Below are 18599 nucleotides of genomic sequence, written 5' to 3'. Positions count from 1 at the left end.
ACTCATACATAAATGTGCGAGAGGGCTCACGCTATTTATTTTATTAAAAGAATCTAGTTTCTATGTTGCTGCCGTCTGGCCACTTGGGACCTTGCTCAACCTCAGTTCTGAGGACAGCATAGTGCTGGTTCTTCTTCTTGGTCCGACCCCTCTCCGGTTTAACTAGTTTTGTGTTTGTTTGTTTGTTTGACACAGAGTCTCACTCTGTCACCCAGGCTGGAGTGCAGTGGCATGATCTCAGCTCATTCTAACCTCCATCTCCTGGGTTCAAGGAGTTCTCGGCCGGGCATGGTGGCTCACGCCTGTAATCCCAGCACTGTGGAAGGCCAAGGGGGGCGGATCGCAAGGTCAGGAGATCGAGACCATCCTGGCTAACACGGTGAAACCCTGTCTCTACTAAAAATACGAAAAAATTAGCCGGGCGTGGTGGCGGGCGCCTATAGTCCCAGCTACTCGGGAGGCTGAGGCAGGAGAATGGCATGAACCCGGGAGGCAGAGCTTGCAGTGAGCCGAGATCCCGCCACTGCACTCCAGCCTGGGTGACAGAGCGAGACTCCGTCTCAAAAAAAAAAACCCAAAAAGAATTATCGTGCCTCAGCATCCCAAGTAGCTGGGATTACACAGGCACGCACCACCACCATGCCTGGCTGATTTTTTTTTTTTTTCATCCCATGGGTTTTCCTTCTGTAATGATTTTTGTGTTTTTAGCAGAGACAGGGTTTCGCCATGTTGGCCAGGCTGGTCTCGAACTTCTGACCTCAGGTGATCTGCCTGCCTCGGCCTCCCAAAGTGCTGGGATTACAGGCGTGAGCCACCGCACCCAGCCCAGTTTAACTAGTTCTGAGGAGCAACTGTAGCCAGGTCTGGAGAGGGCTCGGCTGCCACCTTCCCTCCCAGCTAGACAGCTGCTCCCAGAATCTGCTTTGAATTAAAAATGGCGTGGCCCTTTAAGAGAAGCATCCGCTGGCCGCCCCCGCCGCCGCCGCCCCTCTTTGATGTCGCTGGCGCTGAAAGGTTCCCAGTGGCAAGATCTGAGGGTTTGTTTCTGCCTCCCCAGAGGCCACGTGGGGATCACAGGGAGGGAGGGAGGGCGAGCGAAGGTCACATGGCCTCCCTGGCCTGCTGCCGCTGTTGCGGCAGGAGCAGGAGCAGGAGCGTGGGGACCAGCAGGCTGGACGGGTGGGGGCCCGGCCTGCAGCTCGTGAGGGCGGTGGAGCCTGGCAGCTGGGAGGGCAAAGGACCAGCCTCTCTGCCCCTCCCCTTGGCATCCAGGAGCCTGACCTCCAGCCTCCCTCACCTGTCCAGGAAGGAGCCACACACTCTCTGCGTGATGTCCCAAGAGGCTGCATCTCCACTGATGAGCTGGGACTCCCCCATCCCCATGCCCCTCCTCCCCCAGCTCTGGAAGGTGGCCTTTCCCTGGTGGGCCTGCCACTCCCAGTAGGCTACATGTTGGCACCAGCCAGGTGAAGCCTTAGGGAGGAGGCGGGATGGGGCGGGGTTCAGCTGCAGGGGTGCCAACAGGGGCAGATCCCGCCAAATACCTGGGTCCAAAAATGACAGCCTCGCCTCCCCACTGGGTTCCAGGAGCTCTCACCTGGGTGAAGGACATCCTAAGGCAAGGCGGATCCTTTCCACCAGGGAACTCAGAGGCCACTCAGTCCAGGCACTGGGGACGGGGAGAGGGCAGCCGCAACACCAAGCCCAGTAGCAGCCGCCCCGCCCGGTGGCCCCCCTCGCCCCTCCGAGGACCTGGGCGAGAGCCACAGCAGCTCCTGACGAGGGACTTGGCTCATTAAGGTCCCAGGATATGAGGCCAAGAAGGGTCCTTCTGATGGATGGGGTGACTAGAAAAGGAGGTTGGGGAAAACCAAAAGGGGGCCAAGCTCTGCGACGGCAGCGCTTGGCCTCAGGGCACCTCCCCCACTCTGAGCCGACTGCAGAGCAGGGCCTCCCCCAAGAGCCAGCCAAGGGGAAAGTGGGCGGCCTCCCCCAAGAGACAGCCACATGGGGAAGCGGGTGGCCCGCCTCACTTCCCTGCTCACTTGGGCCTCAGAAGCCAGCAGCTGGGGCGCAGGGCAGCCCAGGTGGCCAGGCGGGGCGGGGCGGCTGAGGCCAGCACACAACAGCTGGGCCCCAGACGGCCGGCAGCAGCTGGAGCCCAGAGCGGCCCTGGCGCTCAAGGCCCTTGGGGGAGGGGCCCGGGATGTGCGGCAGGGAGCCGCCTCCAGTCTGGACAGGGAAGCCGGGTCCGCGGCTGCCTGACATGCTGTGTGCTGGAGGCTCGTATCACCAAGCTCCAGGGCCCCACACGAGGTCTCCAGGGGACCCCTGTACCGCCAACCACCCTCCATCACACCCTCCTCCCTCTCCGCCTGCACCCGCCCGCCAGCCTGGGCCCTTGCTGACCCCTTTTTCCCACGGAGTGGGCTCCGGCCCCCCAGCACAGCCGTGACCCGGGTGGGTTGACTCAGAACCACCTGGGCATCCCCAGCTCCCTCCCCAGGGGGAGGCAGTGAACTGAACCCTCACCCCATCCTGTCTCAGGGTGCCTCCCCTGAAGGACAGAGCCCCCTTTGGGCCTTCATTTCCCCAGCTTTCCTGCCGTGGGGCACACAGAGTCTAGGCTCAGTCAGAAGCCCCAGCGCCACCTGAATGGGAGCCTGGGGAACCCGGCATGGTCCTCCCTGAACAGGACAGTGGGGATGGGGTAGGGCCAGGGAAGCAGAGAAGGGCACACCCTGAGAGAGACACCACACAGAACCATGCTTCTCCTCCCCAGGCCCCCGTGTCTGCCCTCGCAGTCAACCTTGGTCCCTGGGGGATCGCCAGCATCCCCACGGTGCCTGGGCAGCATAACTGCCATTTATCACATGGTCATTGCCAGAGACGCTGAGCGGAGCCCCCAAACATCCTGCACCTTTGATGCTCACGAGGACCCTGTGGGGCAGGTGCTGTTCTCATCCCCGTTTTACAGATGAGGAACCCGAGACCCAGCTGCAGGCCTTGCAGCGGCCAGTACTTGGCTGTCCTACCCCATCCGCTCTGGTGCAGACGAAGTAGGTATCTGTCTAATATGCAAAAGGAGGATTCTGGAACACCCTACCTACCAGGAGGATTTCTAGAGTGGAGCCAGCCCACCCCACCCGAAGCTGGCCACTCCCCTCACCAGGCCTCAGGCCTCACCCCCACCGCCTGGTGCCCTGTACCCAGCCTGATGGTCGTTGGTCTTACACTGATACTTTTAGATAGAAGCAGGGTCTTGCTATGCTGCCCAGGCTGGTCTCAAACCCCTGAGTTCAAGCAATCCTTCTGCCAGGGCCTCCCAAAGTGCTGGGATTATAGGTATGAGCCACTGTACCCAGTCAAAATTAATTAATTTAAAATATCAGGCTGGGTGCGGTGGCTCATGCCTGTAATCCCAGCACTTTGGGAGAACAAGGCAGGTGGATCACCTGAGGTCAGGAGTTCGAGACCAGCCTGACTAACATGGTGAAACCCCCGTCTCTACTAAAAAAAAAAAAAAAAAAATTAGCTGAGCGTGGTGGCGCATGTCTGTAATCCCAGTTACTCAGGAGTCTGAGGCAGGAGAATCGCTTCAACCTGGGAGGGGGAGGTTGCAGTGAGCCAAGATCGAGCCATTGCATTCCAGCCTGGGCAAGAGTAAAACTCCATCTCAAAAAAAAAAAAAAAAAGAAAGAAAATCTAATCACATGACAGAGTACATTCAGAAAATTGTGCAACCACCACAATCCATTTTAGAACATTTTAATCACCCCAAAAAGAAACCCTGTATTGGCTGGGCACAGTGGCTCATGCCTGTAATCCCAGCACTTTGGAAGGCCAAGGTGGGTGGATCACCTGAGATCAGGAGTTCAACACTAGCTGACCAACATGGTGAAACCCCATCTCTACTAAAAATACAAACAATTAGCCGGGCGTGGTGGTGCACGCCTGTAATCCCAGCTATGCAGGAGAATTGTTGGAACCTCAGAGTCGGAAGTTGCAGTGAGCCGAGATCGCATCACTGCACTCCAGCCTGGGTAACAGAGCAAAACTCTGTCTCAACCAAAACAAAAAAGAAAGAGAGAGAGAAACTCTGTACCCAATAGTAATCACTCCCTGTTTCTGTTTCTCCCCACCTCCGGGAAACCACCAGTGGACTTTCTGTCTCTATGAAGTTGCCTCTCTGGACACTCGAACTGAATCATACTGCATGTGCCCTTCCGTGTCCCGCTCATGTCACTTGGTTGATATCCTCAAGATTCGTCCACAGTGCAGCGTATGTCAGAACCTCGTTTGTTTCACGGCTAGAATACATTCCGTTGTATGGCCGTGTTCCATTGTCTTTTTTTTTTTTTTTTTTTGAGACGGAGTCTCGCTCTGTCGCCCAAGCTGCAGTGCAGTGGCCGGATCTCAGCTCACTGCAACCTCCGCCGCCCGAGTTTACACCATTCTCCTGCCTCAGCCTCCCGAGTAGCTGGGACTACAGGCGCCTGACCTCGCCCGGCTAGTTTTTTTTGTATTTTTTAGTAGAGACGGGGTTTCACCGTGTTAGCCAGGATGGTCTTGATCTCCTGACCTCGTGATCCGCCCGTCTCGGCCTCCCAAAGTGCTGGGATTACAGGCTTGAGCCACCGCACCCGGCCCATTGTCTTTACCCACTCATCTGCCGATGGACTTTGGGGCTGTTTTCTGCCTTTTGGCTATTGTGACTAGTCCTGCTGTGAACATCCGTGAGCCAGTTTTTGTTTGAACACTTGTCTTCAATTCTCTGGGTGTATCCCTGGGAGTGGGCCTGCTGGGTCACGTGTTCTATGTAACATACTGAGGAGCCACCAAACTGTTTTCCACGGTTAGGGACGTGGCCACCGCACTGTCTATCCCCACAGCCATGCTCTAGGTCTCCAGTGTTGCCGCAGCTGCATCCACACTTGTTATTTTCTGTTTTTGATCGTGGTCATCTTAGTGGGCATGAGGTAGCATCTGACCCATTACTGGTGGACCTGGGTCCCCCTTCCTTATACCTGTCAGGGCCAGGGTGGCCCCGCCTTGATGCATGTGGACTAGAAGCAGAGGCCCAGAACCTGCCGGCCCACAGGACCTGCCATGGGAGCTGCTGCCAGACTCTGGGTGCTCAAAATTCCGGGTGGGGAGTTCCAGGTGCAGAGGATAAAGCTGCCCCAGGGGCTGGGGGAGTGTGAGGACAGAGCCAGTTGGTGTGAGTCAAGAGGAGGACATGGGTGTGAGCAGCTGCAGAGCCTCAGGAGTCCTCTCCCCAGCCATGTGGTTGCAGCCTTGTCAGTCATCCGGTCATGGCAGGGGCTTCAGAGGAGAGGGGGATGGGAGAGGTGGACAGAAGGGCAGCGGTTCTGGGGAAGTCTTGGGTTTGAGCCCCTTCTTGCATATGCTACCAGTGTTGAATAAACCAAAACATGAACTCACTGTGGTTCAACATGCAGGTTCATCTGCATTGCAGGAGATGTCTGCATCTATAACAGAGAGACTATAACACGCATATTCTTCTCCCTTCCTAGAATTTTCATCGGCGATCATAACTGCCACCCCTGCCATGCACTTTCACAAATGGGCTCTTATAATCCCACAACAGTCCTCTGACGGAGGCACGGCCATCCCCCCGTTTTAAAGGAGAGAAAGCGGCTGGGCATAGTGGCTCACACCTGTAATCGCAGCACTTCGGGAGGCCAAGGTGGGTGGATCTCGAGGTCAGGAGACCATCCTGACTAATACAGTGAAATCCCGTCTCTACTAAAAATACAAAAAAATTAGCCAGGGATGATTGCACACGCTTGTAGTCCCAGCTACTCGGGAAACTGAGGCAGGAGAATTTCTTTTTTTTTTTTTTTTTTTGAGACGGAGTCTCGCTCTGTCGCCCAGGCTGGAGTGCAGTGGCGCGATCTCGGCTCACTGCAAGCTCCGCCTCCCGGGTTCACGCCATTCTCCTGCCTCAGCCTCCTGAGTAGCTGGGACTACAGGCACCCACAACCGCGCCCGGCTAATTTTTTGTATTTTTAGTAGAGACGGGGTTTCACCGTGGTCTCGATCTCCTGACCTCGTGATCCGCCCGCCTCGGCCTCCCAAAGCGCTGGGATTACAGGCGTGAGCCACCGCGCCCGGCAGGAGAATTTCTTGAACCTGAAAGGCAGAGGTTGCAGTGAGCCGAGATCACGTCACTGCACTCCAGCCTGGGCAACAGAGCAAGACTCCATCTCAAAAAAAGATAAATAAATAAATAAATAAGAGGAAGCTGAGGCATAGGGAAAGGTCACAGGCCTTGCCTGGCATCTCCACACTGCACCAGGAGATGGCTCAGAGCCAGGGCCGTTTGGAGATCAACCCTGTGCAGCCAACTGAAAGATGCCGTCACACTCTGGACTTGGAATAGCAGGTACCTGGTGGGAGAGGCCTCCTCCAGACAGGTTCCTGCTGGATGCTGAAATCTGCCCTGGGTCAGCCTTCCCCGCCAGGGTGTGGGTGGGAGAACACCTCAGGATGGGACCTACGTCTGAAGCTACTGCCCCTGGCCAGCCCCACACGCGGCCTTTAAACTGACCCGATGACAGGGGGACAGCAGGGGGGATTTTTGAGTGAGTAGAGAGCTAAGGGCGAGTCTCAGCTCTTCTGTTAGTGTCCCTGAACCTCAGTTCCCCTTGTCAGGGAAATGCTGCAACCTGCCCTGTGATGAAGGGGGAGGCTGTAGAATGGACTTGAGTTTGTAATAGCCTGCCTCCTTCTTTGAAAATGTCCCTAGGCCAGGCTGACCTCCACGGCACCCCAGCCTGATCTTAGGCCTTGTGGTTTACACTGGGGTGCCTTACACCCATCAAATGCATGGGGCAACAGCTCTTAGGGTTTACTCTGTCTGTTTCACAAGAGCCCAGGCAACGCAGTTGTCTGCAGGTGCCAGTGGTGCTGAGACTTTCTGCCTAAGCTCCTCACTCAGCCTGGGGCTGGCAAGGAGGACATCCACAGGGCCCCAGCCCTCGGCTCAGGGGACATCCTGGCTGCAGTCACAGCCCTGCGCTTCTGCTCTCCTGCCCCACGTGGTGCTGTAGGCTCCCCACTGTCCTGAATTAGGAGGGATTCTGGAAGCTCTGCTTGGGTCTAGATCCTTGTCCTGAAATGTAAGACCTGTTTCCTATCTTTAAAATGGGTGTCATGGTGCCCAGCAGGCTGCAGACCAGAGGGTCAAGGAGAAAGTCTGCCTGACCCCACTGGCCCTGTGTATGTCCTTTCTTTTGTCCATCCCACCCCCTGCCCACAGCAGGAAGCCTCCTGAGCCACTCCTGTCCACCCAAGTCCAGTATTGATTTCCTACAGGAACCTTGTTCTGACACCACCACCCGCAACCTCAGGAGTGGACAGGGGTGCTCTCCAAGGTGAAGCATCTCCAGGTGCCCTTCGTGGCATGAAGGGCCCCAAGCAGAGGCCTAGCGGGCAGCCACTGGACCCCCGGCCTCCTCCCCTAGTGGCGGCTGGGGTCCTCGTCATGGGGCCAGCAGCCAGGCTGGGGCGGGTGGAGATCCAGAACCTCACCTCTGGCCCCGTGATCTCCTTAAGTTGTAGCTTCTTCTCTGACCCCAGCGCCAGCAGGAGCGCCCCAGAACTGGGCGACTACCCCGCGGCGCCTTGCTGGGGCGCGCGGTCCATCTCGCAGGTCTCCGAGGGAACGAGGACCTTGCGCCCCACCTGTCCGCTTCTCTAGGAGGCCCCGGCGCCGCTGCTGCCGAGCCCTCGGCTCGAAGCCCTGTGTCCGCCGCCGCTTTGATCCCGGGGGGCCCTGCTGGATAAAAGTCCCTGGCGGCTCCGCGCCAGCGCCAGAGGGGGAGCGCAGCGGGGCCGGGCGCACCAGCGGGACGGCGCAGGGCCAGGGGCGCTGAGAGGACGGGGCCACTGGGTCGCCCGCGCTGGCCGCGGTGAGAGCGGGACCCCAGGGCTGCGCGGGGTGGAGAGATGCGGGCCGGGGTCCGAGTCCCCCACGGCCTGCTCTGGGCCTGGGCACTGGGGGATGGGAGGGACACTGGCGGCTCCAGGTGAGCTCGCCCGCCCCGCGTCCCCAGCCCGTCGGCCGCGGCCAGCTGCGCCGCGGGCGGAGTTCCCCGTCCCGCTCCCCCCGGCGGCGCGGAAAAGCCTCGCCCCTCCCCGTCGCCGCCGCCCCTTCCAGCTGCCCCGGGGGCGGGGGCGGCGGCGCCGGGCTGGCCGCGGTGAATGGAGCCGCCGGGGCCGCCCGGCCGCGCTGCCCCCCCACGGAGCCGGGCCGGGAGCGCCTCCGGCGGCCGCGGCGGGGTAGTCCAGGCCCCTCCGTCAGGCTTGCGGTTTGGGAAGAAAAGGCGATGCCTCCGCCAAGAAAAGAGCGAGCGCGGCCCCCTCCCCCCTCCGCCGAACCCGGGCGGCGGCGGCGGCACATCTAACGCGCGGGCACCCGGGCCGCCGCGGCCCCCGCAAATAAGCCCAGCCTCGGCCCCCGCCGCTCATTGGCGCGGGCCGCAGCCAGCGCACCCAGACCCTGCGCTGCCCTCGGACGGCCGGGCGCGGAGCCCCAGCTGCGGAGGCCGACGGCACCCAGCCCCGAGAGCCTCGACGCCCAGCCGCGCGCGCGTTCTCCGCCAGGCCCGGCGGGCGGGAGCGGGGGCGAGGGAGCAGGAGCGCCAGTGCCCCCAGCATCCCCGGCCCGGCACCCTCCGCCGCCGCCGCCTCAAGGCCACCCGCTCCCCGCAGGTGGACGCGGCCATGGGCCGAGGGGTGCGTGTGCTGCTGCTGCTGGGCCTACTGCACTGCGCAGGGGGCAGCGAGGGCAGGAAGACCTGGCGGCGCCGGGGTCAGCAGCCGCCGCCTCCCCCGCGGACCGAGGCGGCGCCGGCGGCCGGACAGCCCGTGGAGAGCTTCCCGCTGGACTTCACGGCCGTGGAGGGCAACATGGACAGCTTCATGGCGCAGGTCAAGAGCCTGGCGCAGTCCCTGTACCCCTGCTCCGCGCAGCAGCTCAACGAGGACCTGCGCCTGCACCTACTGCTCAACACCTCGGTGACCTGCAACGACGGCAGCCCAGCCGGGTAAGGCCGGCGCCCTGCGCCTCCCCGCCCCGCCCGACGCGCCTGGTCTCCGGCTGGACCTTCCCTGCGGGCCGCGGCCGTTCTCTCCCCGGGGAGAAAGGGCTTCCGTCGGGAGCCCCGCAATGCTGGCCCCGAGGAGGGCCCGGCTCTGTGACTCTCCGTGTGGGGAATGGAGCGGCCCTGGAAGGGCTGGTCCCCGGCCAGCTCGGGCACTGACCCCTCGGCCTCCGGGCCCAGCCGCTCTGCTGGCGTCCTTCGGTCCCGGGGCGGGGAGATGGCAGCCCGAGAGCGCGCCTGGCTCTAGCGGGAACCGGCGACACCGGGGGCGGGAGAGGCTTGTTGCCCACCTCCCCACAGCCCCGAAGTAGAAGACGTGAGGCCGGGGGTCGGGGAGTGGCGGGGGCGCCCACGCGCTCAACAGGCCGAGGACACCCAGGGACAGCGGGAGACGTGGGCGTGGGGTCGGGGCTCGGCAGGAAGGCTCCCCCGCCGGGTCGGTGCCTCCCGCGCTCCCCGCAGCGTCCCGTGCCCCCGCCATGCGCGCTCCTTCCGTGCGGACGCGTTTCATGCTTCGAGAGCCGCCGAGCGCCCCGGGAGGACCGCCGCCCGCGCCGAGGTGACAACGGGACGCGCGCTGGGCTGGACGTGGGGATTTTCCACGCACCACAGCCCCGCGCGGCCCGTTCCCCAACCCGCGAGCGCCACCTCCCGGGATCGCCGCCGTCCCTGAGCTCCGCGTGGGCCTGGCCGAGGGCGCCCCCGTGCGACCGCCGCGCACGGCCGGAACAGGTGGCGCGTTCCCTCCGCCAGAGCTGGGCGCGCGGGGCGCGGCGGGGCTGCAGCCCCGGCCGACCCCCCACGGTGCGTCCTCCCCGCAGCTACTACCTGAAGGAGTCCAGGGGCAGCCGGCGGTGGCTCCTCTTCCTGGAAGGTGCGTCCGGGGTCGAGGCTGGGGGAGGCCGGGGTTCTCTGCGCGCGCGGGCCTGAGCGGTGGCCGTGTCCGCAGGCGGCTGGTACTGCTTCAACCGCGAGAACTGCGACTCCAGATACAACACCATGCGGCGCCTCATGAGCTCCCGGGACTGGCCGCGCACTCGCACAGGTCAGCAGCGGGCCCTGGAGAAGGCGGCCTCGACGTGAGGCCCGGGAGGAAGCCGCGCCCGCGCCCTGGAGCCCCAGCGAGGCCCCCGCCCCGCACATCGTGCCCAGCCCGGCGCCCGGGTTTCCTAAGAGCAGGGCGCGCCCTTCACTCTCGCCCTTTGGGGTCCATTCCACATTAACATTCAGGCGCTTACCCAGCAGTTCTGGCCCTCCCCGGGGTCAAAGCAGGGCAGGGGATTGAAGTCAAGGTCAGACCTGGTGTCGTAGCCCAGCCGGGCACCGTGGCCATGGTGTCTTCCCGGGGTAACTAAACCCGACTGCCCTGCACTTTCCCGGCAACCTTGATTCAGGCCAGCAGCACCAGCACACCTCCCTTGCTGGGGTCAAGTAGGAACCCCTACTCCTCGCCGGGGGTTCCCAGACCCGTCCCTACACAGCCTCCTCCCGCTAGAAAGACCCACCGCCTCTGTGTCCCCAGGCACAGGGATCCTGTCCTCACAGCCGGAGGAGAACCCCTACTGGTGGAACGCAAACATGGTGTAAGGGGGTGCAGGGTCCTGCCTGGGAGTCCTGCCTGGAGGGTGGTTCTTTCCGGGGGTCCTTCCTGGGGGGTCATGTCCTGGGATGGTCTTTCCTGGGGGTCCTGTTCTGGATGGTCCTTCTGGGGAGGTCCTGTCCTAGAGGCATTCTGGAGGCGTTTCTTCCCTGGCGATGAGGGGGTCCTGCCCTGGGATGGTGCTTCCTGCGGGGGGGGGGGTCCTGTCCTGGGATGATCATTCCTGAGGGGAGTTCTGTCCTGGGTTGGTCCTTCCTGGGGGGGGCTCTCTCCTGGGATGGTCCTTCCTGGAGGGGGGGTCTTGTCCTGGGATGGTCCTTCCTGGGGGAGTCCTGTCCTGGGTTGGTCCTTCCTGGGGGGTTTCTATCCTGGGGGTCTTTCTTGGGGGGAGTTCTATTCTGGGATGATCCTTCCTTGCTGGGGGGTCCTGTCCTCGGTTAGCCCTTCCTGAGGGGTCCTGTCCTGGGATGGTCCTTCCTGAGGGGTCCTGTCCTGGGTTGGCCCTTCCTGGAGGGGGTTCCTGTCCTGGGATGGTCCTTCCTGGGGGGGAGTCCTGTCCTGGGTTGACCCTTCCTGGAAGGGTCCAGTCCTGGATTGGTCCTTTCTGGGGGATGGGTTCTATCCTGGGGGTCTTTCTTGTGAGGGCTCTATTCTGGGATGGTCCTTCCTTGCTGGGGGGTCCTGTCCTGGGTTGGTCCTTCCTGGGGGGGGGTCCTGTCCTGGGCTGGCCCTTCCTGGGGCGTGGGTTCTATCCTGAGTTGGTCCTTCCTGGGGGGCTCTTGTCCTAGGATGGTCCTTCCTCAGGGGAGTCCTGTCCTGGGATGGTCCTTCCTGGGGGGTCCTGTCCCGGGTTGGCCCTTCCTGGGGGGGTCCTGTCCCGGGTTGGCCCTTTCTGGGGGGGTCCTGTCCCGGGTTGGCCTTTCCTGGGGGGTCCTGTCCTGGGATGGTCCTTCCTCAGGGGGGTCCTGTCCTGGGTCCTGGGGGAGGGGTTCTGTCCTGGGTTGGCCCTTCCTGGGGGGGTCCTGTCCTGGTCAGTCTTTTCTGGGGGTCCTGTCCTGGTCGGTCTTTTCTGGGGGTCCTGTCCTGGGGGTCCTTTCTGGAGGCTGCCGGGCAGCAGGCTCTGTGACAGGCTCACTCTGTTCTGTGTTGCAGCTTCATTCCCTACTGCTCCAGTGATGTTTGGAGTGGGGCTTCATCCAAGTCTGAGAAGAGTGAGTCCCCGACCTTCCCAGGGCACAGCAGGGCAGGGACAAGGCAGGACGGCAGGGCAGGGATGAGGCAGGACGGGGGGGTTCTGGGGAAAAGCTGACTCTCAGCTTTGTCTCACTTTCAAAGCCCTTGACAGTATGTCCCAGGATGCCTGACCCATGCATTCACTGCTCGCTTGTCCACGACTGTAGGGGGTCCTTATTTCTGAATATTCCCTGGGGAGGAGGCCCCAGCATGGCCTGGTGCACCCACCTTCCTCCAGTCTACCCCAGCCCCTGACCCCACCTCAGAAGATTCCCCCTAGTCCCCCAGCGGGGCAAGAACTCCTCTGCCAGCCATTCTGGGGTAGGAGGTGGTTCTCTCTGCCCAGGCCCCTACCTGAGGCCACCCCGTCCCTCTTGCAGACGAGTATGCCTTCATGGGCGCCCTCATCATCCAGGAGGTGGTGCGGGAGCTTCTGGGCAGAGGGCTGAGCGGGGCCAAGGTGCTGCTGCTGGCCGGGAGCAGGTGGGCAGGGCGGGCAGGGGCTGGAGGTGAGGGGCGAGGACGGTGTGCAGGGTGCATAGAAGGGGTGTGGGGTGGGGGTGTATGGGAGGCGAGGAGGGGGTGGAGTCTGTGCATATCTTGGCAGGTGGCTGGGAGGGTGAGAGGCTGGAGCTGGGAGAACCCACATCATTGGGGACGTCTCTGAGGCCTGGCTTCAGAGTGCTGGGTAACCCGACGCTGTCTAGACCCCATGGTTGTTGAATATAGCGGAAGGTTCGGGCCGCAGGGACCTAGGTCGTTGGTTAGAGGTTGGCCATGGTGTAACACCCCTTCTCCAGGGCCCGGTAGGTGAGGATCACCTCTGTGGGTCCCTGTATCCCAGCAGGCATGCAGGAGACCCAGGGGACATATGGGGAACAGATGAAGGGGCCTGAGGCCATGTAGTTTATCTTCATTTTCAGATAAGGAAACTGAGTTAAAGAGACAGAGAGAGGAAAGGGAGGAGAGAGGGGAGAGCCTGGCTGTGTCAAGGACATGTGACCTGCCAGCCTCAGCCCTGGACTGCTCTGAAGGGGACAACCATGGGTCTTGCACATGAACAGAGAATGCAGAATGCATCCGCAGTTCAGAACGCATCAGGACTCCTGCCCACCTTGGGGCACGGGCTGACGCTGAGCAGACTCTGGGGGGAGGTGAGTGCCTCTCCCCAGCCACCTGGCCTCACATCTGGCCCTCCTTGCAGTGCGGGGGGCACCGGGGTGCTGCTGAATGTGGACCGTGTGGCTGAGCAGCTGGAGGAGCTGGGCTACCCCGCCATCCAGGTGCGAGGCCTGGCTGACTCCGGCTGGTTCCTGGACAACAAGCAGTATCGCCACACAGACTGCGTTGACACCATCACGTGTGCGCCCACAGAGGCCATCCGCCGTGGCATCAGGTGCGCCAGTGGGGAGGGCCCGTTCCTGCGCTGCAGCTCTGCCCCAAAAGGGCCTGGGTGGAGTGGCATCTGTGGGTGGGGAGCTCCGGGGCACGAGGCCCACAGCAGCCTAACCTGTGTTTGTGGCTCCAGGTACTGGAACGGGGTGGTCCCGGAGCGCTGCCGACGCCAGTTCCAGGAGGGCGAGGAGTGGAACTGCTTCTTTGGCTATAAGATCTACCCGACGCTGCGCTGTGAGTGGGCGGCCGAGCGGAGCACACAGGGCAGCAGTGGGGTGGCCACACTTCCTTGCTTCTGAAAATCCACCGTGGACTCCAGTCTCTCAGGCTGGGCTTAGAAACCACTGCCCTGGTCCAGGGAGGAGGCCGGCTGTGTGCCAGGGGGACCAGTCGCTGCAGCGTGCCTGGGACTTGCCTGCCCTCAGCACTGACACCCCCCAGTCCCAGGCAAAGTGGGGCAGGTGGTCACCCTGTCTATACCGGGGGCTAGGGATGTGCTTTCGAGCTCATCCCCATGCTGCCCCTCCCTGCTGCAGGACCCCGGGCTGGTTCCTCCCCAGTCCCACACTCTGAGGAATGGTGAGGTTATGTGCAAGGGCATCATCACCAAATTTCGGTGAAAGTGGAGTCGCTGAGACAGGCCAAGGTCATGGAGGAGTTAACAAGAGCCCTTCTTCAAGGAAACGCAGTTTATGTAGTTAGTTAATTATGAACCTATGGATTATAAAAAGGCTGGTTTGAAAGAAGGAAGCCACATTCTGTGGGGGCTTATGACTGATACCCCTGGGGAGAGTTGGGCCAAGGCTAGCTGGCCTGTGAGCCTCAGCAGCACTGCAGGGGGCCGGGGGAGTGCTGAGCTCTGAGCCTGGGGTGAGCGGCACTGCAGGGGGCCTGGGAGTGCTGAGCTCTGAGCCTAGGATGTGGGGCAGCAGCAGGGGTCATGGGGAGGCCGAACTGAGCCCTGCTGCCCGCAGGCCCCGTGTTCGTGGTGCAGTGGCTGTTTGATGAGGCACAGCTGACGGTGGATAACGTGCACCTGACGGGGCAGCCGGTACAGGAGAGCCAACGACTGTACATCCAGAACCTCGGCCGCGAGCTGCGCCACACGCTCAAGGACGTGCCGTGAGTGCGTGGGCCCCGGGAGCCCCACGCTGAGTAGCTCCCTCTTGATTTACAAATAGAGGTCCTGAAAAAACAAAAGAAGAAAAAACAAAACAAAACAAAAAAAATAGAGGTTTTGTAGGCCAGGCACGGTGACTCATGCCTGTAATCCCAGCACTTTGGGATGCCCATGCAGGCAGATCACCTGAGGTCAGGAGTGCGAGACCAGCCTGGCCAATATGGCGAAAGCCCATCTCCACAAAATATGCAAAAATTAGTCTGGTGTAGTGGCAGGCACCTGTAATCCCAGCTACTCAAGAGGCTGAGGCAGGAGAATCACTTGAACCAGGAGGCGCAGGTTGCAGCGAGCTGAGATCGTGCCACTGCACTCCAGCCTGCATGACGGAATAAGACTCCGTCTCAAAAAATACACACACACACACACACACACATATATATATATGTATGTGTGTATAAAACACCCTTTTTCTCTCTGTATATACAGAGAGAGACAGAGGTCTTGGGCCTGGCACGCTGGCTCATGGCTGTGATCCCACCCCTTTGGGAGGCCGAGGCAGCAGGATTGCTGGAGGCCAGGAGTCCAAGACCAGCCTGGGCAATACGGTGAAACCCTGTCTCTACTGCACATACAAAAATTATCTGCACATACAAAATTGTACTGCACATACAAAAATTATACAGGTAGTGTCACCTGTAATCCCAGCTACTCAGGAGGCTGAGGCAGGAGGATCACTTGAGCCCAGGAGTTCAAGGTTACAGTGAGCTAACCTTGCCTGCGGGAGGCAAGCAAGCTTCGATTGTACCACTACACTCCAGCTGGGGCGATAGAGCCAGACCCCAACTCAAAACAAAATAAAAGTAGAGTTCTGGATAGTAGCAGAATATTTGCCTGTCTGGGACAGCCTCCTGCCACCACCTGGGAGGGCCTGCCTGGAAGAGGTGGACTCTGGGCAGGGATTTGAGGCACAAAGGGATAAGGGTCAGCCGGGAGCTGGCTGACTAGGGGGAGGCCCGGGTCAGAGGAGCAGCTGGCAGCCACAGCAACAGGAAGGGGCGATGGCCAGGCTGGGGACAGCTCTAGGGGACTGGGGGTGGAAAAGGGGCTGAGGGGTTGGGGAGCTCACAAGCCACTCTCTCCTCTCCAACAGAGCCAGCTTTGCCCCTGCCTGCCTCTCCCATGAGATCATCATCCGGAGGTCAGTGTCCTTGCTCTGGGCAGCTTGTGTCCGTGACATCAACTTAAAAAGTCCACAGGTGGCCGGGCGCGGTGGCTCAAGCCTGTAATCCCAGCACTTTGGGAGGCCGAGACGGGCGGATCACGAGGTCAGGAGATCGAGACCATCCTGGCTAATATGGTGAAACCCCGTCTCTACTAAAAAATACAAAAAACTAGCCGGGCGCGGTGGCAGGCGCCTGTAGTCCCAACTGCTCGGGAGGCTGAGGCAGGAGAATGGCGTAAACCCGGGAGGCGGAGCTTGCAGTGAGCTGAGATCCGGCCACTGCACTCCAGCCTGGGCGGTAGAGCGAGACTCCGTCTCACACAAAAAAAAAAAAAAAAAAAAAAAAAAAGTCCACAGGTTCCTCAACCGCACTTGGCCTCCCATGGGCCTCTTCTTGGCCCTTCTAGGGGCGGGATTTCCTTGTAGGGGTGCCAGAGCCACTTGTACCAACAGCTGTATGGCAAGAATTAAGGCTCAGCCCTGGGCTGGGCACAGTGGCTCGCGCCTGTAATCCCAGCACTTTGGGAGGCCGAGGCAGGCGGATCACCTGAGGTCAGGAGTTCGAGACCAGCCTGGCCAATGTAGTGAAACCCTGTCTCCACTAAAAATACAAAAACTTAGCCGGGCGTGGTGGCGGGCACCTGTAATCCAGCTACTCGGGAGGCTGAGGCAGGAGAATCGCTTGAACCCGGGAGGCGGAGGTTGCAGTGAGCCAAGATCATGACATTGCACTCCAGCCTGGTCTCAAAAAAAAAAAAAAAAAGCCGCCTCAGTGTTGATGCCCCTCCCTCCATGTGACCCGCCTGGTTTTCCTCTGCAGCCACTGGACCGATGTCCAGGTGAAGGGGACATCGCTGCCCCGAGCACTGCACTGCTGGGACAGGAGCCTCCATGACAGCCACAAGAACAGCAAGACCCCCCTCAAGGGCTGCCCCGTCCACCTGGTGGACAGCTGCCCCTGGCCCCACTGCAACCCCTCATGCCCCACCGTCCGAGACCAGTTCACGGGGCAAGAGATGAACGTGGCCCAGTTCCTCATGCACATGGGCTTCGACGTGCAGACGGTGGCCCAGCAGCAGGGACCGGAGCCCAGCAAGCTGCTGGGGCTGCCGAGCGACGGAAGCTAGGCGGACCGTTTGGAGGAGATGCCAGCACTGAGGGGCCCAGCCACCGCTGCCCCAGTGCCACCTCACCCCCACCAGCAGGCCCTCCCATCTCTTCAGGACAGGGCCCCAGCCGTCCCTCTGCCTGGGTCTGCCCACCACCCTCCCTGCCCCTCTCCCACAGCCCAGCCAGAGAAAAAGGACCTGCTGTCATCCCCAGCTGTGACCTGGGGGCCCTTCCTGATGATGAGTGGGGAGCCAGAAGAGAAGCACTGGATTCCTCAGCCCACCAGCTCAGACAGCCCCCACCTGGCCCCGCCCATCAAGCCCTTTTATATTATTTTATAAAGTGACTTTTTTATTACTTTAATTTTTAAAAAAAGGAAAATAAGAAATATATGATGAATGATATTGTTTTGTAACTTTTTAAAAATGATTTTTAAAAAAGAGACAAAAAAGAACCTCACTGCTGGCGTGTTTATTTGCTTCATACGCTTCACACCTCTCCCTCCCCTCCCTGGCCCCAGGGCAGCAGGGAGACCCAGGGAGGAGCCATGGGGACTCCCCAGCTCCGACCCCTTCTTGGATGCACAGACTCAGAGCAGGGTCTCCTGGAGGGGCCCTGCTTCCCTTCAACCCTTCCGCAGGTGCCCACTTCCCAGGGCGGGTGGTAGTAGCTGCGTTTCTTTTTACTTATTCATTTATTTAGAGACAGGATCTCGTGTTGCCGAGGCTGGAGTGCGGTGGCACAGTCACAGCTCACTGCAGCCTTGAACCCCTGGGCTCAAGCAATTCCCCCACTTCAGCCTCCCGAATAGCTGGGGTTACAGGCACGCGCCACCACACCCAACTACTGTTTGAATTTTTTGTAGAGGTGGAATCTCCCTTTGTTGCCCAGACTGGTCTTGAGCTCCTGGGCTCAAGCCATCCTGGCTGCTCAGCCTCCCAGTGTGCTGGGATTACAGGTGTGAGCCACTGTACTTGGCCCCTTTTTATATTTTTTATTGGGAAGAAATTCACATAACAGGCTGGGCGCGGTGGCTCAAGCCTGTAATCCCAGCACTTTGGGAGGCTGAGACGGGCGGATCACGAGGTCAGGAAATTGAGACCATCCTTGCTAACCCGGTGAAACTCCATGTCTACTAAAAAATACAAAAAATACAAAAAACTAGCCGGGCGAGATGGCGGGCACCTGTAGTCCCAGCTACTCAGGAGGCTGAGGTGGAGCTTGCAGTGAACTGAGATCCAGACACTGCACTCCAGCCTGGGTGACACAGCGAGACTCCGTCTCAAAAAAAAAAAATTCGCATAAGATAGGACGAACCATTTCCAAGTGAGCAACTCAGAGGCATTTGTCACATTCAGAGAGCTATGCGATCCCTGGTTCTGTCTCGTTTCAAAATTCTTTTTTTTTTTTTTTTTTGAGACGGAGTCTCGCTCTGCCGCCCAGGCTGGAGTGCAGTGGCCCGATCTCAGTTCACTGCAAGCTCCGCCTCCCGGGTTTATGCCATTCTCCTGCCTCAGCCTCCTGTGTAGCTGGGACTACAGGCGCCCGCCACCTCGCCCGGCTAGTTTTTTGTATTTTTTAGTAGAGACAGGGTTTCACCGTGTTAGCCAGGATGGTCTTGATCTCCTGACCTCGTGATCCGCCCGTCTCGGCCTCCCAAAGTGCTGGGATTACAGGCTTGAGCCACCGCGCCCGGCCGTCGTTTCAAAATTCTTGCCAGGCGCAGTGGCTCAAGCCTGTAATCCCAGCACTTTGGGAGACCGAGGCAGGCAGATCACGAGGTCAGGG

General features: G+C 60.4%; 1 protein-coding gene across 2 annotated transcripts; it reads left to right on the top strand.

Moving 5' to 3' along the window:
* The first annotated feature begins 7837 nt into the window (after nt 1-7837).
* On the top strand, nt 7838-17215 carry NOTUM (notum, palmitoleoyl-protein carboxylesterase). 2 transcript variants are annotated; one of them, XM_077973278.1, is made up of 12 exons: nt 7838-7937; nt 8740-9074; nt 9953-10005; nt 10081-10176; nt 10654-10714; nt 11884-11942; nt 12345-12447; nt 13169-13360; nt 13493-13593; nt 14334-14481; nt 15630-15677; nt 16522-17215. In XM_077973278.1, the coding sequence occupies exons 2-12, from the start codon at nt 8752-8754 to the stop codon at nt 16826-16828; spliced, it is 1491 nt and encodes a 496-aa protein (XP_077829404.1). In that variant the 5' UTR covers nt 7838-7937; nt 8740-8751; the 3' UTR covers nt 16829-17215. The 2 variants fall into 2 exon arrangements, with proteins under 2 accessions (XP_077829404.1, XP_014976092.3); XM_015120606.3 differs by lacking the exon at nt 7838-7937 and having other exon boundaries at nt 8215-9074.
* The last annotated feature ends 1384 nt before the right edge of the window (nt 17216-18599 follow it).

The sequence above is a fragment of the Macaca mulatta genome, chromosome 16 (assembly GCF_049350105.2).
Source record: "Macaca mulatta isolate MMU2019108-1 chromosome 16, T2T-MMU8v2.0, whole genome shotgun sequence".
NCBI lineage: Eukaryota > Metazoa > Chordata > Mammalia > Primates > Cercopithecidae > Macaca > Macaca mulatta.
The sequence above is the reverse complement of the archived record's forward strand: the minus strand, read 5'-3'. Positions and strand labels throughout refer to the sequence as shown.